General features: G+C 43.1%; 1 protein-coding gene across 1 annotated transcript in view; it reads right to left on the reverse strand.

The window, feature by feature from the left end:
* Positions 1–25,262, reverse strand: part of SLC9A9 (solute carrier family 9 member A9) — a 560,068-nt gene that overhangs the window by 197,409 nt on the left and 337,397 nt on the right. The window contains exons 10-11 of the mRNA XM_056114177.1: positions 5,358–5,471; positions 3,038–3,149 (exon numbers count right to left, since the gene is read on the reverse strand). Of these exons, the coding sequence (XP_055970152.1) occupies positions 3,038–3,149; positions 5,358–5,471 (226 nt within the window). The remainder of the gene's footprint in view (positions 1–3,037; positions 3,150–5,357; positions 5,472–25,262) is intronic.

Here is a 25,262-nt window from a genome sequence, read left to right on the forward strand (position 1 = left end):
TCCTCCCTCAGTCCAAACCATGGAGCTCTCCTCTGGGGTTTCAGGGGAGGTGAGTGCGGGGTGGGCAGCTCGCTGCAGGCACTCGGAGCTGGCAGCGGGTAGGGAAGGAGGGGCAGCTCTGGGGGCTCTGCATTTCTCCCAGGGCCTGGCGTGGGAGTCACATGCCCCAGTGGCACCTACCAGCTGCTGCTCTTGAATGTTAAGGTCTTAAGACTGGTCAGGATGAACTTGGGCAGCAGGAAGCTCAGAACGGCAGCGTCACTACCGGGACCAGAATTTATCTCTCCCCAAACCCTCTCCCGGCAGAGAAGTGCAACTCCTTTCCTCATTCTTAGCTCCCAGGTTTAGTGTCTGCAGGTTATTAATCTGTAACCTGGACCGTGAAATTTGGGGGGTTCTTCTAGCAAGCCCTTCACTGTGGGGGCTGGAACAATAGTACAGCGGATAGGGCGTTTGCCTTGCACATGGCCTACCCAAGTTCGATCCCCAGCATCCCAAATGGTCCTCTAGCACTGCCAGGACTGATTCCTGAGTGCGGAGCCAGGAGTAACCCCTGAGCATCTCTGGATATGACCCAAAAAGCAAAAAGCAAAACGAATAAACAAACAAACAAACAAACGAACAAAACAAAAGATGCCACCTTCACTGTGTGTCTTACAGCTAAAGGTGGAGGAAGGGGCCCATGGGAGGATGGGAGCACAGAGATAGCATGAGATCCGCAGGAACTACTGATCCAAAACCTTCCACTCAGCTCCATGCTCTTGTTTTGGTGCTCACCAACCCAGGGTCCCACCGAGAGGAGTGAGAAGCAGTCCTCCTTTTCCACCTCCTGACAGTTTAGGGACCGGGTTTAGGAAAAGTGTCATGAAATAATGTAATAGGTCTGTCATGAGCCTTTTGAGAACCAGAGGGCATATTCGGGCCCCTCCCGGGACCTTGGCGAGACCCAGAACCTGTGGGAGCCTGGGTTCACTTCGTGAATCTCCTGGGAATCCGCTCTGCCTGCAGGGCCCCTGCTGGCTTCACCTGCACCCAGGGAGCCTGGGCTGGGCACCCTGTGAGGGATGTGGTCAGGACCGACCTCTCTCGAAGCTGTCACCTCCTCAGAAACAGGTCCCACAGCCCGGTCTCTGTCCCCTCTAATCCCACCCATGGTAGCATGTCTGCGTGGGCAGACCCAATAACTGGTGATCGCCACAGAGAGAACCAGAAACCCACTCAAATGTCCCCCTGTCAGCCAGAGACCTCCCTGAGCACCGTCAAGAACTGGGCAAAGACTGACTTTGCTGACAAGGGAGATGGGATGACCAGACCATCTGACAGGCCTCCCAGGCATCCTTAGAGGAGGGCCAGAACCGTTAACAACTGTGTTAATGACCGCTGACTGCATCAAGAAGCCTTGTCCACCAAGGGGCTGGTGTTCACCCCTGGGGTCAGGAGGAGCTGTCTCCACATGGCGGCAAAACCAAGATGCGTGTCATTCGATCGGGTTCTTTCCCTCCTCCTCTGGCTTATGTGGTCTCATGCTGACCTTTTAAATTTGATTTCCTGGCTCACGTATTTAAGCCACTAGGTTGGGAGTGCAGCAGGGCAGGTCAGAATTCACGAGGAAACACCACAGGGGCGGCTAGAGCATTCCCGAGGGGCAGGAAAAGGCAACCCTGCACATGGGCAGACCCCAACATCTCCTCACTCTGAGTGTGGAATAGGAGCAGGGGCCGGGGGTGGGGAGCTGCTGTGACCCAGGTGGGGCAGGATGCTGAGCGCATAGTCCAGAGTCAGGTTGGACTGCATGGGGACCCGCCTGCTTTGCTCCTCACAGCTTCAGTGGTGAAGATGCTCTGTGATATGTCAAGGGGCCTGAGCTCCAGAATCAATTTCCTCTCTACTGAGACATGAGGTTGTCTTTCTTCCTCTCTTTAAACTTAGAAGAGAGAGGGAGGGGGGGGGGGAGGGAGAGAGGGAGGAAGACAAAGAGGAAGAAAGGGGTAGAGGGAGAGAGGGAAGGAGAGAGTGAGAGGGAGGGAGAGTGAGAAAGAGGGAGAGAGGGAGGGAGAGAGAGGGAGGGAAAGAGAGGGAGAGAGAGGGAGTGAGAGTGAGAAAGAGGGAGAGACTGAGGGAGGGAGAGAGAGAAGGAGGGAGAGAGAGGGAGGGAGTGAGAGGGAGGGAGTGAGAGGGAGAGGGAGAAAGAGAGGAAAAGAGGGACAGGAAGATAGAGAGGGAGAGAGAGGGGAAATAAAAGCAATGCCAATACAATGACAATTGATCTCAGGTCTCCACAAGCCCCTGCCTACCCAGGATTTACTCATTTGCTCTCTTGGCTTTCTGTCTCTCTCTCTTTCTGTCTACGTGGAGGAAGCCGCCTCGGCACATGATATAAGTGCACATTGGGAAAAGGTCTCGAACCAGGGGAGGCCAACAGCAGAAAACTAGGTAGCAGAGAGGGAAACCATAACCCAAGAGGAGGTCAGGACCAGCACTTTCATTTGTTCTCTTTTCTTTGGAAAAAAGAATCCTTCAGGCGTGGTTTCAGCAAAGAGAACAGGACTTTCTAGAGGGCAGGAGGCTGACTGGTGTTACCGTCGAGCCTAGAAGTTCTCACATCCCACAGTGAGGCTGTGGCGAAGCCGAGCACGGGGGATACAGTGGCTTGGCTGGGCTATGAGCACTGGGAGGCCGTGTGAGAGCGCCCATGATCCACAGTGTCCCCGCTCACACCATTTGCCCGACAACGCTCCTATGAAATCAGCCTTCAGATGCTCAGCTATGGAGACGGACCTTCTGCTGACCAGGGGCAAGCCCCAGGCCCATGAGGCCAGGTTCCGTCAACTGGTCTACCTTGAGCCCTGCCAACAAGAGTCCCTTCCAGAAAGAGAAATCCCACAATCGCTCAGAACATGGGAAGTGTTGCGTGGTGCTGGGCAGAAGGGACTTAAGGGGTTCGGACTTGCTTGACCAGGCCTCCAGCTTCTCTGCTTTCAGGGGCTGTGCGTGGCGGGGAAGAGGGTTCCCTACCACCAGCCATGCGACCACTTACCTGCAAACATCATCATGTGCTGGAAGTTCCAGGGGATCTTCTGCCTGCGGCCCAGGTTCAGAAGGAAGGAGAGCGGGTAGATGTGGCAGGCCCGGGCCACAAAGATGGCCAGCTGAGTTCAGCCGAGGGGATGCTGAGGAAAACATGGCTGAGAGGATGGTTGAGTCCCGGGGCTCCAAATACCCTATTCTTGGGTCACTCTACACTCTGACTCAGAAAACAGGGTGCCCGTGTCAATACACATCTGTCCAACTTGCTTTCAGAGTTCATCTTTTTTTTTTTGCTTTTTTTTTGGGTCACACCTGGCAATGCACAGGGGTTACTCCTAGTTCTGCACCCAGGAATTACTCCTGGCGGTGCTTGGGAGATCATATGGGATGCTGGGAATCAAACCTGGGTTAGCCGTGTATTAGGCAAATGCCTTCGCTGCTGCGCTATTGCTCCAGCCCCAGAGTTCATCTTTCAGTTTTGACTCTTTTCCGGGAACGAGAGAGGCCTGGCCTTCCCTGGGACAGAACTTGGTTTGAAAGTGTTAGCCCGCAGCTCTTTCTGACACTGGACATTTTCTCATGGCCTTTGTGTGGACAGTGATGGACTCTGAGTCCAGTTCTACTGTGGCGGGGATCGCTCAGTGGCCATGGCAGCTTCTTTTCATGGACATCCTGTTTTTTTTGGGGGGGGGGGGGAGGTCACACCCGGCAATGCTCAGGGGTTACTCCTGGTCTGCACTCAGGAATTATTCCTGATGGTGCTCGGGGGACCCTATGGGATGCTGGGGATCGAACCACAGTCGGCCGCATGTAAGGCAACCGCCCTCCCTGCTGTGCTATTGCTCCAGCCCCAGGATGAACATCCTTAGGCTCGTGATTACCCCTTATTGTCCATCAGTGTCTATGCCCTGTATGGAGCAGCCCCGCTTGATTTTCCTCTCAGCAGATTTAATTTCGAGAGGAATTGCTTGTCAAATTACACTATGGATGCTGTCTTAAGAGGCTTTCAACCAAAACTGAAGCCTTTGGGGTTAAAATCAATGCAAATATGGGCGTGATCATCTCTTCTTCTGGCTCTTATCTGACTTTGTTCTTCGGAGCCTCTCTAGTCAAGCTGGTCCTTAAATGGGGCAGAAAGATTTGGGACAAGGGACTCAAACATAAGGTCCAGGTTTGCTATGAAAGCTAAGATTCCATCAGGATATGGAGTAGAAGCCATGCCAGAGAGAGCACGGCAGGCAACTTCCCTTGCATGGGGCCGACTTACATTCAATCCTCATGAGACCCCACTTGGCCCCCTGAGCCCTGCCAAGAGTTATCCATGAGTATGTAGCCCCCCAATCCCCTGAAATAAAGATGAGGTGTGAGTGTGTGTGTGTGGGGGGGGGGGGGAGAAAATGGGGAGGGGGATGGTAACCAAAGCTGGTGCTTGTCTGGGAAAGAGGCTTTCAGAAGGGCCAGCCCTCCCGGCCGTTCGGGTTCTCTGCTGCCCGTGACCCTGAAAAACATCAGCTCAATTTTCCAAGTAGGAAGGACAAGAGCTGTTTATTGCCCTAGAGGATAGCCGAGTGTCCCAGCACCCACTCAGGGGACAGACCCCATTTCCAGGGGCAAGCCTCAAGCCCATCCTGGAGGTAGAAGAGCTACTGTCAGGGGGACCTCAATTTGATCTGTCCTCTCACTTGTATCCCCACTCCTGGCATTGCCATGTGTGGTTTCAGAGACGTCGAGCACCCTGGGGTGGCCTGGGCAAGCAATCTCAACACCACAGGGTCCAAGCCCATCATTGAACCACCAGCACGGTTGGTGAAGAGTGGCTGGGAGTCGCCCCAGGAAACCCAGTGCTGTTTCAGAGGCTCCCCTCCGCCCCCAAAGAGCCTCCAAAAAGCACTCCCATGTAACTTATCTCGGTCTTAACTTCATCATCCTATTCTCAAAATACTCATTGGGAAAATGATTGTATCATCTTGTACGAAAATATGTCTAAAGTGTAATACTCCTGGTTGTGTTCAGACACATTGGAATGCAGATGAAACAGATCTCTCCAGAAAGAATGGCTTGAACAATCTACGTAAATGATTCATAAATTGTAAACGTATTTTTTATATTCAAAAATGCAATTTTCCTCTCTCCTTTATTCGCAAATGACATATCCTGTACCATAAGCATTTAATAAATCCCCAATTTCCAGGGTGCTTTCTTCCTTCAACTAGAAATCACATCACTGCCTTGAATTTGAGTCTTAGAGTCAAGCAGAGTAAATTATTCTAACAACATCACAAGATAATCAGTAAAGAGACAAACCCCATGTTCTGCATTTCAAAGGATACAAAGGCTCCAAGTATAAAAAGAGTGTTGAAGATGTGATTCTGGAATGTGAACAGTGCCATGCCCATGTAACAGAAGATGACATTCTCAGCCAAGAAGTTCATAAACTCAAACAACTGAAAACAAAACAGAAACAAGCATCATTAATTAAGGCTCAGAGTTGAGTACATTTAATGTCCTGAAACCGTATCTGGCAACTGCACGGCCCTCTTTAATCTGGAAAGGTCTTTAGCCTGGTGCTGAGATGCTGAAGGGACATGGGGTTCTGCCTTGTCCTATTCTGTCAGGTCTGGTGACAGATCCATGGCAACAGCCACACCAACATCCCTCCTTTTACCCCCAACTTCAAAGCTGCTGGAAATACCCCCATTGCTCACAGAGGCCAGAATCCTCCTCTATGAAGAAGATCCTGGTTATAGCAGAATATTTGACTCAGAAATGGAAGAAAACACATCACTCAGAAGGTCCAATGAAATTCCCAAGCTCTTAAAAACTAAACACACACACACATATGTCCTACACACACACACACACACACACACACACACACACACACACACACACGGAACTTCAGCTAATTTTCCTTCTTCAAGCAGGCCAGAGGGACAAATCTGGAAAACTTGAAGCTTGGGAAAAGGATGAATGTCGATTATATTTTAACGTAAGAATGATCAGTATGTTTCAATCCCTAGACAATGAGACTCATTAAATTGACTGATGTAGTATATCCATTAAACGTCTCTAGTTTCTAGCCGGTAAAAGGGAAATGATTAATCCCAAGGATAGGTTTATGCAGTAAGAATACAATGGATACATCAAGTTCCATCATTGGAAAGGAGTAATAACATGCTATGCTGAGGGATGTCCCTGAGAGTTATTCTTAGACCATTAACTAAACAATTTCAGTTGAACATGAAAAATGTTCACCAGCTTCCAGACTAGAAAGAAGGTGTGTCCAGGGGCTGCCACCAGACCGGCTCAGTAGAGATTCCGTTGGGTCTTTTCATGTGGAAGTTCGGGAAATTTTCTTTGCAGCCTGCACTCATTTAGATTAGGCAATCTGCAGGCATCTCTCTTGACTTTGTTTTTCTGCTTTTTGTTTGTTTGTCTGTTTGTGTGATTGGGGGTCACGTCCTGAAGACTCTGCCCTCAGGGATCACTCCTGGTTAGGTGCAGGGACTTTATAGGATGCCAGGGATTGAATCCGAATTGGCGACATGTGAGGACGCATCTTTGCCGTGGTGTTGTCTCTCTTGACTTTTTAAAGGACCCATTATTTTTCTCATGTAATGTGGTTATAGCCCTACAAATAATGTCCAAGACCTATTCGCTGACAGTTGACAGGGGAAAGAGAAAAGCAGGATCTTGTCAGAAGCATTATTGAAAACCAGCCACAGAAAGAAAGGATTAGAAGAGATGAGACGCAGCTCCTTGGGGACAAGATGGTTGTCAGCCGTGGCAGTATCGTCGATTATCCTGAGAGCACCTTTTGTCATCTAGGCCAGCTGGTCTAAACAGACACGTCACCCAGAGAGCTGCATAAAACGCTCACCAATGGGGGTGGGGGTGGGGTACACAAGGGTGTGGGATGTGGGCTGAGTCGGGGCAAGCACCGTTTTCCTACCTCTTTATGTCTATTTTTCAAAAAGTGAGATTTGAGATGCAAGTGGCTTCTGACTCAATCTACTCAGTTCTTCCTCACAGCACCAGAGGCTAGAAAGGCTGAGACCAAGGTGGTACCTGCATACTAAGCTCCTCTCTTCCTGCCTGTAAACAGCAGCTTCCTGGCCGTGCTCGAAGGACGCAGGAGGTCATGACCTCTCTTGTCTCTTCTTACAAAGGTGCTTGTTCTACTCTAGAAGGCCCAAGCCCACCACCCCCTGAATTCTGGGGAGGAGGGCTTCAAAAGCCCAATTTCGGAGGAGGAAAAGTCTCTCTATACCCTGTTCCAGTCACAGCTTAATTTTAACCCCCAGGGAATGTTTTCCCAGCTAGAATCCATTCAGTATTTTAATTTTTGGGTGGGGGCGCTGGGGAACATACAGGGGGTTCTCAGAGTTTACTCCTTGGTTCTGAGCTCAGGGGTCACTCATGGCGGGCTTCGGAGACCATATGGGGTATAAGGATTGAATCCAGGTCAGCTGTGTGCAAAGCAAGCACTCAATCTCTCTGGCCCTGAAAATGAAACTTTTCTACCATGTATATGTAAATAGTTGTAGTTTGGATCAGCGTTAGAGTTCAATAAAAGGTCAAAAACAAGTTGAATGCCAGTTTACCTAAAGCTTGAAACCAAATATTTAATACCACAAGCCCCCATGCAAAACAGAGGCCAAAGGCCCATCTCCCTCCTCCCTTCCCGTCTACACCAGCAGGCTTTCCCATTCTTCTCCCTCCTCTCCTCTCCTCTCTCTTCTCCCTCCCAGATGAGGGATGGATTAGAGCTAGTGCTGGTGATGGACAGGAGTAAGGCTGGACTTTCCTACAGTCCGAAAACCAACAAAAGAGCTGGCCACACATACTTTATTATAAAACCTATATTGAGTCAAAGAAAAGTTTGGTTTTGTGGCCTTTAAACTGTTGCAGGATCGTAGAAGATCCTGTACAATTTTTACTGATGGAAACCCTACTTCAGATCCCAAAGGAATGTATTGGTGTCGGGTTCAAAAGTCCCAGAATTGAATTTGCTCTAGGAGCTTAAGCAGAGTCATACTGATGTGGTTTCTTGCTCTGCAGTTTCTGTGGGTGCAAACTGGCAGTCAACGCCCTTCGACTCTATGTTCTGCTTCCTTCTACTTTTCTGTCCAGTGGAAAGTGGGGGGATGGGAAGGCAGGGGGTGTCTCTGTTGTTCCCGCCATCATTGCAAAGGCTTCATTGTATTTCTTTGGTGACAAATACATCCCACCTGCTTCTGAAGCAAACAATGGTCTTGCTAACCATTCATTGTGCAGTAGATTAGACCAAAACCCCACAGTCCAGTCTGTTTCTAAGTTACATTCACCTTGGACCTGAGCATGTGGAACAAGTTAGTCCGCAGAGTAGAGCTGGGATGTTCAGTGAAATGAGGCTGACTGTTGAAGATTTGGATATGCGAGTTTTGCGACTGAAATCTCCAGGCTTCCTCGGAGTTGGGATGGGCTGCCTCCCCCAACTTCCCTGTACTCCTGGAAGCACTGGCAGTCACCCCCATGAACTAATTCCAGCTCCACCATATAAGCTCTTCCACTGGTCCTGCTTCAGAGACCCATAAGTAAATGTTGAAAAAGATCAAAAGCCCCAGTGAAGCTCGAACCTGCACAAGGCTGAACAGCACTGTAGCACTTTAGCACTGTCTTCCCACTATTCATTGATTTGCTCGAGCGGGCACCGGTAAAATCTCCATTATGAGACTTGTTATTACTGTTTTTGGCATATCGAATACGCCACAGGGAGCTGCCAGGCTCTCCCGTGCGGGCGAGATACTCTCAGTAGCTTGCCAGGCTCTCCGAGAGGGATGGAAGAATCAAACTTGGGTTGGCCGTGTGCAAGGCAAACACCCTACCCACTGTGCTATCACTCCAGCCCAGAAGCGGAATTTCATGACTCCAAACCTGGGTACCAGTCCAGTATGAATACCTCTGACATGATGGGGTGCATGTCCTCTGAGCCAAATAAGGATCCTTATGGCAGCAAACCATAAAGGCACAAAAGGTGAGAGAGAGGAGGGGTGCCTGCCACAGAGGCAGGCTGGGGCAGGGGAATGTCGGAGGATCCTGTGAAGGAGGGGGGGGGAGGGGGGCCTTGGTGGTGGGAGGTGTGCACTGGTGGAGGGATAGGTGTTGGATCATTGTGTGACTGAAGCCCAATCATGAACAGCTCTGTGATGGTTTACCTCATGGATATTGAATAAAAATTTAAGAAAAAGAAAAGAGGTTGGGGCCAGAGCAATTGGACATCGGGACATCACTGGGTGTGACCCCCAAACCTAAATAAATACATCTAATACAAAGTTCATCTTTTTAGGCCTACTTTGCTCTGCGTTTGTTCCAATGCACTGTTTCTAGTACCAATACCACATTTTTATAAAACTGGGGAGTAATATTATAGTGAGTAAATGGTCAGCCTGTGAACTGTTTGTCTCCTTATGTGTCTCTTTACCTCATTTCCTGCTTTTGAGCCCCAGGGGGTCAGAGCCAATCCGATTGGCCTTAGGCACTTTTAATGCTATTAATTATCATAAATCATTTCCAAATGCTAAAAAAGCCCCTGCAAAACAAACAAACAAACAAACAAAACTCTACTTTGTCATACTATTCTTATTTTTTTTATATATTGTTGGAGTAAAGCTTGTAATATTGGTTCACAATTCTCATTTCTTGTATAGTTTTGTTTTCTTTCTACCAGTTTGTATTGTAAAAGGTGCTGAAGTTTTACAATCTATTTTATTCCCAAATGCTTAGAAATCTGCTTGAGGACTTTTCTTTAGAGCAGTATTTTAAATTGCTCTATGCAGCTATTGTAATAGAGGGTTCATCAGAATTAGGATTTGCTTCTGCATTCATTTCTAATAAGTTTTGTTTCATATTGGCAATTTTTTTCTTTTCTTTCTGATAAATCTTGTTTGGAAGCCATCAGTTTTTATGAGTATTTCCAAGAGTCAACTTGGTTTTGTTGGCTTTCTGTTTTATACTTTTTCCTTTCTGTTCCATTAATTTATCTACAGAGGTAACATTGTTTATAACATTGTGAGTGTTTCTGGTCTACAGAATTACAATCTGATGGTGCAATAGCTTCAATTTGTTTTTATTTAGTTATGTAAATTCAGAATACTGTGATTGCTTGCAAATTCCTTTAAATAACTGCTTTTTCTGAATTTTATCTAATTTACCATTTGCTTTCTAAATCAGAACTGTTTTACTATAAAGACAATTAATGATCTTTTTTTCCAGGTAAGTATTTTTGTCAATATTGCATCCAGAAATTAAGACAGATTTCAGAAAAAGTTGAAAATTTAGGAAAATATAGTTAAAGATGGCTTTCCAACTCATTCTTCACATTGAAATAAATTCCAGAATAATCAACTAAAATAGAAAAACAAAACCCACTAATGCATGGATTCAAGAAGTAATCTGTAACTCGGTATATAATATTTGATCAGAAAGAATTATTAAAAAATTTGTGTCAGTAAGAACCTGGAACAAATATCCACAATGGAAGAGAAATAAATTTTAGTGAACTCAATTATAATACATACTTTATGGAGTTCTATATAATTTGATATAGATAGCTATCCAAGGTATATTGTTAAATATTACAAAGTTAAAGAAATAAAAGATGTTTAGCTATGTCAGAAACAACTTAAATGCACTAGCATTCACATATATGCACCCAACTTGCATTTCACATTATGAACATTGCATTAATTCTTTTACCATGAAGTTGTACTAGCTTCACAGTTTTCAAAACTAGATTAAGGTAAAGGTAAAGGCCCTCCCGTTGATCGCCGATTTGCTCGAGCGGGCCCAGTAACGTCTCCATTGGAGACTTTGTTGTTACTGTGTCTGGCATATCGAATACTCTCGGTAGCTTGCCGGGCTCTCCGAGAGGGGCGGAGGAATCGAACTCGGGTCGGCCATGTTGGCCGCTTGTAAGGCGAACGCCCTACCCACTGTGCTATCGCTCCAGCCTAAACTAGATTAAACTAGATTAAATTAGAACAAACTAATTAAACTAGATTAAATTAGAACAAACACTTTTGAATAGGAAAAGAAATTCCAAATGTTTTCTTATATTAGACTTACCTAAGTGCAATTCCTCATTTTTTATTTTAGGAACTTCCTAAACATTCTTACCTACTTTGAGCTATTTTCCTATATTTCTTTAAAATAATTTTTAGCTGTGCAAAAAATATGAAAACTTGCTTTTTTCATGAAACAGCTGTTTTCAGTAGACCAGAGCTATGTAGACAAATTGGACAATGTACATAATGTATAATACACAGTGTCTATTATAATGTTGGATATGTATTCTAATGTCTATTACAAATTTGGCCATATTTTAATATAACTTACTAGAATTGGCTATAGAGTTCCTTAAGCTTCTTTCCATAAAATCAGTATGACTCTATTGAGCAATTTTTAATAGTAACACAATGTCCCATTGTATATTCCTACCAAAATTTATTTCACTCTGCCCCTTCACTATTTGGTTGTTTCTAGATTTTTTTCCTCTTACAAAATACTTCATCCAGCACCTTGGTACATAGATCTCTCCCAAGGTGAGTGATTGCTCTTTAGGTAAAATTCCTCGATGTGAAATACTTTCTCCTGTCCAAGAGGATACATTGATTTTCTGTTTCAACACACCACCCGTCTGCCCTTCAGAGAAATCTATTTGCATCACTAATAAAGGCACAGCGTTTTCTTTTCCTCACTCTCCTGCCAAAGTTAGTTTTTATCAATTGCAAAGAAACCCTGACAATCTGAAAGACTCCATTCTCTGCAATCCTAGATGGTTGTTGGCATTTTCAGAAAAGGTGCCCTCAGCAATGCGGTGGCTGTGATTAGCACTCCCTTGGTCTATCTCTACCATACAACAACATTCCTTTCGAATGAACAGGCTTCATAATCATTCCCTTCGTGGGGCACTTAATGAAAATATGTGGGCGAATTCAATCTTGCTTCACATGCACACGTCTCCTGAAGACGTGTTTCAGAAGGAGCCTCACACTGACACACAAACACTTTGACTGAAGTGGGGCTCAGAATAGCCAATTACTCAGGAGACAGATGACCTTCTCCACGATGCTCCACCCTAAACCAGTCACAGCAGAAGCGGCAAGAACAAGAACAACAAAATCTCAAATTAGTTAATTCAGTGTCGATCCAAATAACCCCAAATCCTTCCTCCCATCTCAGGGCCAATAAAAATTCACTTGACTCAACATTTTATTTATCCTGTACAGTAAACAACATTTGTTTTGATTCCATTAACTCCAAGTTGGTTAACCTTTGGAGATGCCTCAGGTTAAAAGTAATCTTTGCTTAGCAAAGCTTTTCTTCAGGAAAAAAAAAAACAACTGCCTAGTACAAAGAAGACCAGGAAATGTTCAAACATTATGAAAGAACAGTCTCTGTTTAAAAACTCTGGAAGTTCATGATAACCATTCACATGTTATGAAGCAACTAATTCTCTCAGTAAACTATATTCTAGAAGACCTGTTGGATGCTTTGGGCTTTGTGAGTTTTTTTTAACTACATTTAAACTAGAAAGTAAAAATTTTAAAAGTGCATCTACTTTACAGTTATGTTAATCACTAATTTTGTTGGACATTCTTTCTCCTGTTAGAAAAAGAATGAAACTTCATCATGTTGCTATGATTCCCAGAGCGAACTATTACCGTAGTTCACTATTCCCTGCTAAATTATCCTAATTAAAGCCACACAACCATCTTGTGACTTGTGTTTGTCTTAATACAGTAGGATACAATCCATTGATTTTCATCTATGTGTCCAAGAGCTTCACTGGAATTCATTTTAATCGAGATGTCAAAGAATCTACAAAACTGTAATAAAAACAAAATTAAACAAGAACTAAACATGCTCTTGTAATTTTCTTCACAGATTTGCTCTGGATTCATTTTTTTCGGTTTGTTTCTAAAATTTGTCCTGATTCCTAAGTGGGAGTTTTCTTTAGAGAATTTCTTAGATTTCATTTTTATGCCCTAATGAGTATGTTTATATTTTGAACAAGCTGAATAATTTTTATTCCTGTGCTGGATCTGCAAACAAACATTTTATATTCTACTGTAATTATAAATGTCGTCTCCTGGGATTCTAATATTTTCTTAATCCCCAATACTGGGTAATTCGTTTGAGCACATCCAATTGTCCCTACGAGGTTCAGCGGAGCTAAGGGGGTGGATTGTATCACACACCTAGAGTTTCCCCCACCGCATAAGTAGTCTCAAGGCCTTATTATCAGATGAGGTCAGGGTTCTCAGAAGGAAAACCTTGATGTTAAGACGAGGCTTCATAGTTCCAAAGGGGTACGAGTGTACTCTTCGGAGCTCTTTTTAGATTTAGGGCATTGGAATAATATCAGTCTGATTACTTCTAAAATAAGAATAATGAAAATGGGATTCATACTCTTAGGACTAAAATTGTGATAAGGGACGGACTAGAGATTTTTCACCTACTTTTAAATGTAATAGTTTGTGCTTGTCCAGAGAATCTGAAAATTGACAAAATTTCCAGTTTACAGCTGGAAGTGTGTTTGTCTAAGTAAAACAGTGCAGGGAAAGGAGACTTGTTTGGAGTTTTGTTGGTTATCAATTTTGTTAGACTAATGTAAAATGTACATTATATACAATATATACACACACACACATTGTATAACTATTGTACAATGGGAAGGTTTAACTAGGCAACCTCCCCATGGCACAATATTCATAGTTGGGGGCAGAAGATGATTGTCAACAATAAGGTAAGGTAAAGGTAAAGGCCCTCCCGTTGATCGTCGATTTGCTCGAGCGGGCCCAGTAACGTCTCCATTGGAGACTTTGTTGTTACTGTGTCTGGCATATCGAATACTCTCGGTAGCTTGCCGGGCTCTCCGAGAGGGGCGGAGGAATCGAACTCGGGTCGGCCATGTTGGCCGCTTGTAAGGCGAACGCCCTACCCGCTGTGCTATCGCTCCTTATTTACAAATATTTATGATTCTTAAGAGTTTGCAAGTGCAGTTTCATACGTATGTCTTGTTTAATTATCAAAGCAACTTGGAGGCTAGTGGGGAAGATACCTGTAACTGAGGTTTTATTTTTTTTTAAACAAGAGTGTATATATGCCTGACTGGGAACACCTGTAAAGGTGATTAGAGGCTGCCCCAAAAGCCTCCATCCCTCTCGGAGAGCCTGGCAAGCTACTGAGAGTATCCCGCCCGCATGGCAGAGCTGGCAAGCTAACCTGTGGCGTACTCAATTTGCCAAAAACAGTAACAATGATGGTCCTCATTCCCCTGACCCTGAAAGAGCCCACAATATGCCATCGGGCTACACTAGCACCTGACAGGGACGAATGGAGACGTTACTAGCACCTGCTCAAGCAAATCAATGAATAACGGGATGATAACGACAGTGACAGTGAAACAAAAGTATAAATGTTGGCACATTTTAGGGCTGTGATGTCACCATACCGTGCCTACCACCAAAGCACCAATACCCCTCCACCACTGTTCAAAGAGCATTTCCCTTCCCTGCTTCATAGGTAATTGTGGTCGGTCTACAGGCTGTGTTCCTCTGTCCACTCACTTGCTTTGTATTTTCAGACACTTTCTGAATAAAGTCATATGGTACCTGTCTTTTTCCTTGTAACTTAAAGATTTCACCTTTTCCTATTGCAGAGAAGTTTTACTCTCTCTCTCTCTCTCTCTCTCTCTCTCTCTCTCTCTATATATATATATATATATATATATATATATCTCACAACTTTAAGGATCCTGAAAGGTAAAATTGTACCCAACAAATGGAAGTATAAGAGATGCCAGGTAGGAGAGATATTTACCTTCTCCCAGTATCTGTTATCACCCAATCGCCCAAACCAATGTCCCATCCCTCCCTCATACTCCTGACCCACCCCCACAATGCCCCAAATAACAAAAACCCAGAGAGTAAAATCACAGCTCTTGTCTCAAGACAAATGTCCTTCCCAATTATCTTCTTCACAGCCTGGTTTTCTCCTAATAGACATTTAGGACTTTGCACTGTGATGCCATGATTTATGTCTCCACAAACATGTGTATGCGCATGCGCGTGTGCGCGCGCACACACACACACACACACACACACACACACACACACACACTATGGATATATATTTTTGTATGTTCTCAACTAAGACAAATCTTGAAGTTGGTACATCTGTCTTTGCCTGTAGTAGGTGGACTCCAGACCTAAAGTGTCTGACTTAGAGTGTTCAGAGGACGGTTCTTTTGTCCTGTGCATCTTTGTTTGGGAATCTTTGTTTTTTTCTGTGTTCCTGGCTGCTCTTCCAGCCCTCCCCTTGCATTTCCTTGTCTTCTTTGAAATTTCATTTGACTTTTTAAAAACATGAGATTTTCAAAAGCAAAACCTATAAAAACACAACACAACACATTTTAGGAAGATGAATAGGCATCATTAAGTACATAAAGTTAATATAGGAAATAAATGTAGTTACAGTTACAAGGAATTGAGCTTCATTTCACTGAATAAATACTGCAACCAGATTTTTTTTCTTGAAATTCTTGAGCTTATAACTTAAACAAAAGGTTATTTTCCACAAATTTGCAAAATTGCAAAATTAACTTTATTCAGTAAACGCTGATATTAATGTTCTTATTTCTGGAAGTTTTCCACTTTTTATTTCTCCCTCTTTCTTAACTACTTTAAAGTACAGGGTTTTGTAAGCTTGCATGGAACAGGCTATTAAATTAAGTGTAGTGTCCTGAGTCTTCAATTTCACAGAGTGTTTATCCTCATGGCATTGTTAAGAAATATTGGTCTCCAAATACAAGTGGCTGTGGATCTACTTTGATGAAAACATACACACTCTTAAACACATATATGGCTCACACGATCATAAAAGGTAGAATAACCTTGAAATATATGTAGCCTAGACACATGACCAAGGCTTGGTTACTCTAATTCTCTTGTCAAGGGACCAACTAGTCTGCAATTGGAAACCAAAGGCAGGAAAACCTCTCTGCTTCCAACAAAGAAAACGGCAGGTCCGGCCATCTGTTAGGAAATTCTTCCTTCTGCTGAGCTGAAATTTGGTTTTCTATCACTTTCATCCACTTCTATATTCCTTAATTCATATGAAATAAGCCAAATAAGAATCCATTTGGTTTCATAATGCTTTCACTGACAGTGGAGAGGGGCTTTCTGTGGGCACAGCTCCAGTTAGTAAGCAGTCCTAGGGTCCAGTCAGCTACTGCCCCTTTTAAGTGTTGTTGAGTCTTGAAAGCAACCATTTTGCTGAGAGTTTCTAGCAGGTCTGTGGGCTCCTACATAGAATTATTGCAAAGGCTGGGGCTATGGCAGGCAGAATGCTGTTCAAGAGTTTTTCCAGAATATTTTCTCAGTAAATATAATAGCGCCAATTCTTGAAAAATTAAAGCAGAACTTAATTTGTCTGTGCTTTTGCCAATAACTACCAGCTAAAGAAAATTCGCAAGTGGAAACAATATATTATCTGTGCATAAATTAAAACTCTCCTTTAAAAAAAAGTACTTAATAAATAAACTAAGAGAAGCAATGATACTAATATTTGGTTCTGGTAGGAAAGATCTATATATTATAAATAATTTTAAAGGCTAATATTCCATTTAACATTTTTTCCATTTCACTTGATCACTTGAATTCCCGTTAATCATCGATTTGCTTGAATGGGCGCCAGTAACGTCTCCATTTGTCCCTGTCGCGTGCTAGTGTAGCCCAGTGGCATCTGTTTGTTTTAGAAACATGAAGAGCCTCAAACCGATCGTTCAGGGTCTTGACGAAGAAGTCTGACCATCTGGTAGGTGGGTGGCCACACTGTCTTTTGACATCCCATGGAATCCAGTCAGTAATGGCTCTGGTCCAGCGGTCATCTCCAAATTTCATTATGTATCCAGCCCTCTGATTTTCGACGCCTTGGCAAACGAGACAGCGTCCCTGATTCTTGATCGTCAAAGGAGGTCGGAACTCTGGATTCTTTCTCTCATTTGAGTGAAACGTGATACTCTAAGCATAGTTCTTTCCATTCCTCTTTGAGAGACCCGAATAGCGTTCTCATCCTGCTTTCGTAGGGCCCTGGTCTCTGAGGTGTATGTTAATGCAGGAAGAACAGTGGAATCAAAGAGATGTGCCCGGAGCTGGAGGTTTTTCGTACTCTTAACTATTTCTTCAACGCTCTTGAAGGCGTTCCAAGCCACTCTCCTCCTTCTGCGCAACTTAGGTGCCAGGTCATTCGTCATGTTGACTTCGACCTAGGTACACATAACTGTTCGTTCGACCTAGGTACACATAACTGTTGCATTCGGAGATGTTTGACCCGTTGAGAGTGAATGGAACATCAGGAATAAGACTGTTTCTCATAAACATTGTCTTTGTGAGATTCAGCTGTAGTCTGACCTTACACACTCAAGGTCGAAGTCAGCCAGCATTTGTGCGGCTTGGCTAATGTTTGGTGTTATTAGAACGATGTCCTCAGCAAAGCGGAGGTGATGTAGTTGCTGACCGTCTATCTTCACTCCCATTCCTTCCCATTCCAGTCATTGCATGACGTTCTCGAGGGTGGCACTGAAGAGTTTCGGTGAAATGATATCACCCCGCCGAACCCCTCTCTTGACATCGATGATCACTTCTTTGTAGAATGGTGGGATCCTGGTAGTGAATCCACTATACAGCTCATGGAGGATCCTGATGTATTGAGTTTGAATGCCCTGATTGGCTTCAATGACTTCAATGACTGCTCCTGTCTCAACAGAATCAAAGGCCTTCTTTAAATCAATGAATGTTAGACAGAGCAGCATGTTGAACTCCCGAGAAACCTCAATGAGCTTGGTTATTGTGTGGATATGGTCAATCGTGCTGAATCCTTTTCGAAAATCAGCTTGCTTGCATGGTTGTCCTTCATCTAGTGTTCTGCCAATCCTATTCAGGATGACTCGAGTGAATAGCTTGTAGATGACAGACAATAGGCAGATCTGGTGATAATTGCCAATGTCGTGGATGTCTCCCTTCTTGTACAGTAGTACAGTCCTGCTGGTTTTCCATTGGGACGGAACCTTGCATTCAGACAGGTAGGTAGCGTGTGAAGAGCTGAGCCAGCATACTGATGAGTACCGACGGCAATTTATTCAGGGGTTCAGGTCTGACCTTGTCTGGGTCAGGTGCTGTTTGTTTCTTTACCGACGAAATGGCGTGTTGGATTTCCAAAGGGAGAACATTGGGAACGACATATCCGTCCTGCGGAATTTGGTATGTGGGCAGGTGGACGTGGCTATCAAAGAGATCTGAGTAGAAGTCATGAATAATCTTCTCCATTGCCCTTCTGTAAGATGTGATAGATCCATCAGGATGTCGGAGGGCAGTCATCTTGGTCTTGTAGTTGGTGAAGGACAGGCGGGCATTACGAATGCTTTTCCCGGTTTCTGCCACATCTACCAGCACTTTTGTTCTTCTCTCTTTGAGGTCTTCCTTTATCACATCCCTGCACTGCTTTGCGAGCTTAGAAGTTTGCTTGCAGTTGCCTGAGGCATGCTCAAACCACGTTGGCAAATAAGCTCAAGAGTTTTCGAAGACAGTCTTTTTTTTTTTTGTGGCTCTCTCTCTCGGTGTTCCTCACAATCATGGAGGTGCTGAACCAGTCGATCATATTCCTCATCAATGTTGTCAATGATGACATCTTCCCATGTTGCAGCAATAGTGCCAAAGAGCTCCCAGTTGGTGGTTGTTCGGGGAGTTCTCTTCTTAAACTTTGCAGCCCTTTCTTCCCGCTCTGTGAAGTAGAATTTTGCACGAAGAAGACGATGGTCCGATTCCTTTTGGAATTTTGGGACAATAGCGACATCGGTCAGGCAAAACCATCAATTGAATATGATGTGGTCAACGTTGTTGTGGAACCACCCACTGGGAGACTCCCATGTCCAACGTTTAGATTCGGCCTTCTGGAACTGTGAGTTACCATGGATGGTCTTGGTCGACATGATAAACTCAGACAGTCTCTCACCCTGTTTATTCCATTCTAGGCTATGGGTCCCGATGTGGAGTTTTTCGACTGATCTTCTCAGTCCTATCTTGGCATTAAAATCACTAGCAATGATCTTGTAGAAGATGTGGTCTTCTTTATTGAACTTCTCCAGCTCCATGTAGAACTTCTCAATTCCTCCTTCATCATAATTGGGTGTTTGTGTGTAGACAACAAAGATAGAAATTGCCAGCAGTGAGCCACATCTATTCAAGTGTAATCGTCCTATTCAGGTTGTTAGGCATTCGAATGAATCAATGCTCATGGCCAAGTTCATGTTGACAAGGACACTGACTCCTCCGACACCTCTTTTATTGCATGTTCCAAGGAACAGTTCTTCTCCAGAGTCAAAAACGGCGTGATGTGATTGATGCCTTCTTTTCTCGGTCAGACCAATGATGTCGTACTTGATCTTTTGTGCTTGTACCATCAGCTCCTTGATGGATGCAACTGATGCCAGTGTACCTGCATTGAAAGTACAGACAATCATTTTTGTCTTTCTTCATTTAGGCAGTCTAGTTCGGCCCTGATATTTTATCAGCCTCTCCTTACTCATCCTTCTCAACGCTGCCATATTGTTGACTCCTTCAGGATCAGGGGAATGAGACCCATTGTAATTACTGGTTTTGGCATATCGAATACACAACGAATAGCTTGCCAGGCTCTGCCGTGAGGGCGGGATACTCTCGATAGCTTGCCAGGCTCTCCAAGAGGGATAGATAGAGGCTTTTGGGGCGGCCTCTAATCGCCCTTGTAGGTGTTCCTATGGTTGAAACCATATTTGAACCCTATCAATATGGTGCAGCAATCTTGGAAGATGGGTATTAAGTATGTTATAATGTGTCGCGCTGTCTGGAAAGCGTCCTGGAGCATGGCAGCAGCTGGGTAGTGGAGGTAGTGGAGGTAGTGGAGGTCTGCTCTTGAGGTATTTATCTGGTACTGGTAGGGGTAGGGTGGGTCTTCTGTTCATAATGCAATCCCTGGCCTCCAGAGGTTGGTGGAAGCAGACAGGGCAGGGTAGGGTGGGGCTCCTGGTTTTAATCTCTTTGTCACCTGTGGTTGGTGGGAGCAAGCAGAGGATCTCTGTCCCCGGGTCCATTGAGCCTGGAGTCCAAGGCCTCAGAGTTCCGCTTATTTTGTTCTGTGGGGCTTCACTCGTGCGTGAGTTTTGGCCCGAGCGTCTGGAAAGCATCCTGGAGCGTGGTGGCGGCTGGGTAGTGGAGTTACCTCCACCCTTTTTTTATTTAGCTATTCTTAATCTGCTTTCCTATTAATTTCGTGGGTCTTTTTGCCTTTGTAATTAGCCTAAGTTAAACTCTTCCTGGAGTGGGATATGAAGCAGGTACACAAACAAAACTGGGAAACTTCTAATGAGGCCAGTTTTCAGGAGTCTGAGTTGAATACCAATGTCTCAGTTCTCACTGCTGACCGAGGTATACTCATCCATATGTATCTGAGGACAGACTGCACATCCACTGTGAGAATAACACATACACATTCTACATAAGGATTTACTACGTTTGAAAGAGAACCAAAACCCCCTTGTATAGTATTTGACATTTCAATCCAACCCATATCCTTGATGAGAGTGTTTCAGGATGAACTACGCAGGAAGGAGGATCTTATGGAGTCAGTGAAGTTTTGCGATCCACTATTTCACCACAAAATGCAGAAGAATGGTGGGGTGAGGGTGCAACTCAAGGCTCAAAGTGGAACTCAAAAGCCCTGATTCCTGGATCTCAAAATAAGAAGGTGGACCACACTTGCAGTAACATTTTAGTTCTACCATTAGCTTAAAGATACCAAGAGTTTCTTTGCTGCCTGTTACATTAATTCTAATGAATATTGGAATATGCGTTGATTAAGTTTCCATATTCACATTCCTCTAATAAGCTTTTAAATAAGGGATTTTGGAATACTCTTCTGTAATAAGAATTACATAAGAATCATCCAAGTTTTTCAGAAAATAATTCTCGTATCATCCTTATTTCATTGCCTCTTTGTACAGGGAGGTGCATACTTGGCAGTGCTTAGGTTTGTGCTCAGGGTTAGGTCTGGGGAAATGTATGGGATGCCAAGGATCGAACCCGGGTTGGTTATGTGCAAGGCAAGAGCCCTCCCCTGTGTGCTATCTTTCTGGTCCCCCATTGCCTATTTAAAAAAAAACCTTATTGTATCACTGTGAGATATACCCTTACAAAGCTATTCATGATTGGATTTCAGTCATCCAGTATTCCAACGTCCATCCTTCCACCATTGTACATTTCCCAGCACCAGTGTCCCCAGGTTCCCTCCCATCACCTCCCAACCCTCCATCTATGACATGAACTTTTCTTATCTATCTATCATCTATCTATCTATCTATCTATCTATCTATCTATCTATCTGCCTATCTATCTACCTACCTATCATCTATCTTTCTTCTCTCTCTCTTTCTCTTTCCTTCTCTCTCTCCTTCCATTGCCTATTTATGAGGAATGAAACTTGAGAATTAATTCAATCAATTTATTATTTACCATAACCAGTTCTCTGACTAACTTTTCCCTTTGCTTTGAGGTCACATTTTATTCAATATACAAAAGTAGAAACTGCTATTTAGAAGTTAAAGAGGTGCATATATTTTCTCATATATTTCAATAGTATTTTCTCTAATACATGCATGGCACATTTCATTTTATAATACAGCTGAAAAGTAATGTTCAAACTCTTAACGTTTTCTGCTCTAGATAGCAACAGATTTAATTGATTTGGCTGACAAAGGAAAGAAGAAAATCATAACTAAGGGTTAAAAATTTTCATGATGCAGAAGATTTTGACTCATTTTTGAAGTATGGTTCAATTTGATGCTTGAGCCTAAATAAAAACATTGATTCTGTTAAGAATGATGAGAAATTGGAGCATGTGAAAGAGTCTATAAATCAGAGAAATCAATGTAAATGAAAGACAAAAAATATATGGCATTTGAATAATGCCATTCAATCAGAGAACAGCTATCAAATGATTTTTATGAAGGCATAAATACTAATGAATCAGTAGCTGATAAAAATTAAGTTTGCTTGTCTTGTTCCTTTGTAGTGGACAGTCAACATGTAGTGAATATAGATTGCAGTGCTCATATTGAATCCCCAGAAAAAGCTTCTTTAATACTGATTAACTTTGGTAAGTTTTCATTTTAACAAGATTTATAGAGCTCTCTTCCTTAAAGCCTCTTTGTATTAAAGCTACTGCATATCCTTGAAAATATAGACAAAATGTCAAAAAGTATGAATAACTGCAGACCAAGACTGTATTTCTCTTTGTTTCAAAGGGAGGCAGATCAGTTTTCTCATAAAACCATACATGCATAACTCAGTTCTGAATGAGACTTCAGCTTTGACTTATTTTGGTGGTTTGGAACTAATTTTGTTTTTGCTCCAAGTTGTTGAGGTACTTCAAGCATACCACACAAAAGTCCCTCAGAAAGTTCTTATGGCTATAGTGTATATTCTGGGTCATGTTCAAACGGAGCTTGAATGTAAAACAAAACCCTCTACCTATATAGATGCAAGCCTGAAGAGGCATGGTCTCACAGCTCAGAAATCACCCCACATCCCTGGCTTACTGTCCACCTTCTGTTCCTTTTGTAAAGCACAGGAACCAAGACCTTTGGAACAGTCTCTGTGACTGACACCCACCCTCCAGGGACCAAGGAGCTTCTGCCTCATACCTTCCTGCCCCTCCCACATGGATTTTTAGGCTTAACATGCATCAGTCTTCTTCTTAAAAATATTTTTGTGCTTCACCATGAGGTACAGTTGTAGATTTACAATTTTTTTGTGCTTGGGTTTCGATTATACAATGATTAGATACCCATCCCTCCACCAGTGCCCATTTTCCACCACCATGGATATTGTGCTTTAGTTGATATTTGTGAAAATCACTGAGTAATCAGCAGGATCACTATAAAATGTTGAATATATTTAAAGACCGAAAAAAGTTTTACATTTTTTTATCAATGACTTATAATAATTTGATTTGGATTAAATTAGCAACAATGAGAAATTCTTACATATTTTGGGTTGCTCTGTGCAAGAAAGACAACCCAAAAACCTAGGAGTCAAAGTGAAAGCATTGGTTTCGTGGAAAGATTGGCAAATGGATATGAATTTATACCTGGTGACAATGAAATGTTGGAGGCATCTGTGCCTTTGTAAAAATTCTTCCAAATGACTATTTTATTCATGGAAAAGCTCTTATTATGTTTTGGACAAAACTGAGTGCCTGTTTATTTTCACATTTAATACTTTATATCTATTTTTGTCTTTAACATTTCGATTAAGCTCCTTTTTCTGGGCAACTTCTTGTACATGCTTCCTGTCACTCATATTATTTTCTCCCTTTAAGAATACTAATTATGTTGATTTCATATTTTTGGTCAGGCTGTTTCAGTAATTTTGCTTCCTTGCTCTATATCCAGGCTGGAGCGATAGCACAGTGGTAGGGCGTTTGCCTTGCATGCGGCCAACCCAGGTTTGATTCCTCAGCCCCTCTCGGAGAGCCCGGCAAACTACAGAGAGTATCTCTCCTGCATGGCAAAGCCTGGCAAGCTCCCCGTGACGTATTCGATATGCTAAACACAGTAACAACAAGTCTCACAATGGAGACGTTACTGGACCCACTCGAGCAAATCAATGAACAACAGGAAGACAGTGCTACAGTGCAGTGTTACCTCCAATGCTCTATATCCAGTTTTTGATCCCCATTTTTCTGCACTTATTGAATAGTTTGTGATTTTGACCACTGAGCGCATTTCTCTCTGGGACAATCCTGCACCAATATTGCGAGCAAAGTCCCACTAACTGCATGTTCTCTTAGAGACTCTTAGAAGGTAGGAAAGCCCTCAGCGTCATCACATTCTCATCAGATTCTAAAGTAAATGCTGTTCACTCTGTGTCAGAATGTTGCAAGGCTGATTCTCAGGGTGAGGCGGCATTGCCTGCAGATAGTAACGTCCTTAGATCATCTCCAGGGAATGTCCACCAGCCTGGGAGATTGGAGACACAGAAGACAGAAGAGATGGTGCACTAGGGCAAGGATCACGATCAGCCTCACCTTCTTCAGTTTCTTTGCTTCCTAATGCTATCACTCCTGACCCCACAAGGATCTTCATCCAATTTAATTCTTCTGTAGGTCTTAACACAAATGTTAAAGGACACTTACTCTTTCATTTCCTCTAGGGACATTTCATTAGCTGCACTGCACCAATCTTGGCATGCAGCTCTTTGATAAAATTACGATGAAGACAGCTACCCCTAAATATGTTTTCAAATTAATCTTTAAAATTATGCTTTAAAAATAATCAAAATATTGCAGATTGAGAGTCCTTGTTGACAAGCCTTCCTGATCCTTCGTGCTCCCATCACGGTACATTATCATCTAGAGATAGGCTCATAAAAACAGTCTCTGAATTTTCTTAAATGGCATTCGTTTAGAGATTTTTCTGACTGGAGATTTATAATTAACTAACTAGATACTATAAAATTACTCCCTAAATGAGCAGATCGTTTTACTTTACTATAAGCAGTTTATTGGAATGTTTCCCCAAAACCTTATGAATTTCTAATATGGAGAACATTTAACATTTCCCCGATGCCATCAATATTTTATTATTTTGTTTTAATTTGTAGCCCCTGATTAATAGTGAGTCTGAGCAATCACTCATGTTCTTAACCAACTGAAATTCCCACTGAATGAGTAGCTTACCCATATCCGTAACTGTTCTTTTAAAATTAAAATTTCTATGTATACACTGAATAGAACTAACAGAATATTTATAAATACAAAATATAAAAATAAATATAATAATATCACGGCCATACTTCCCACATAGTTGAAGACTAGGGCCTCAGCATCTCAGGATCTTATTCGTTTCTTTCTGCCTCCGCCCTGAATTTTGTGCACTTCATTGTCTAGTTTTCCTTTATACCTTTTGCTGCATCTCTTAGCTCTGAACATTAGAGTGCTTTGGTTTTGTTTCTCAAATTTATAGATGAAATCTTGCTGCATAGATTGTCTTTACATTGTTCTTGAAATTCATCAGCATTGCTCTGCTGTACTTCCGACGCGTCATTTTCCCTGCTAGATGGTGTAAATAAATGGAAATGTATTTATCCCTTCTACTG

This window comes from Sorex fumeus, unplaced genomic scaffold (assembly GCF_029834395.1).
Source record: "Sorex fumeus unplaced genomic scaffold, SorFum_2.1 ptg000024l, whole genome shotgun sequence".
NCBI lineage: Eukaryota > Metazoa > Chordata > Mammalia > Eulipotyphla > Soricidae > Sorex > Sorex fumeus.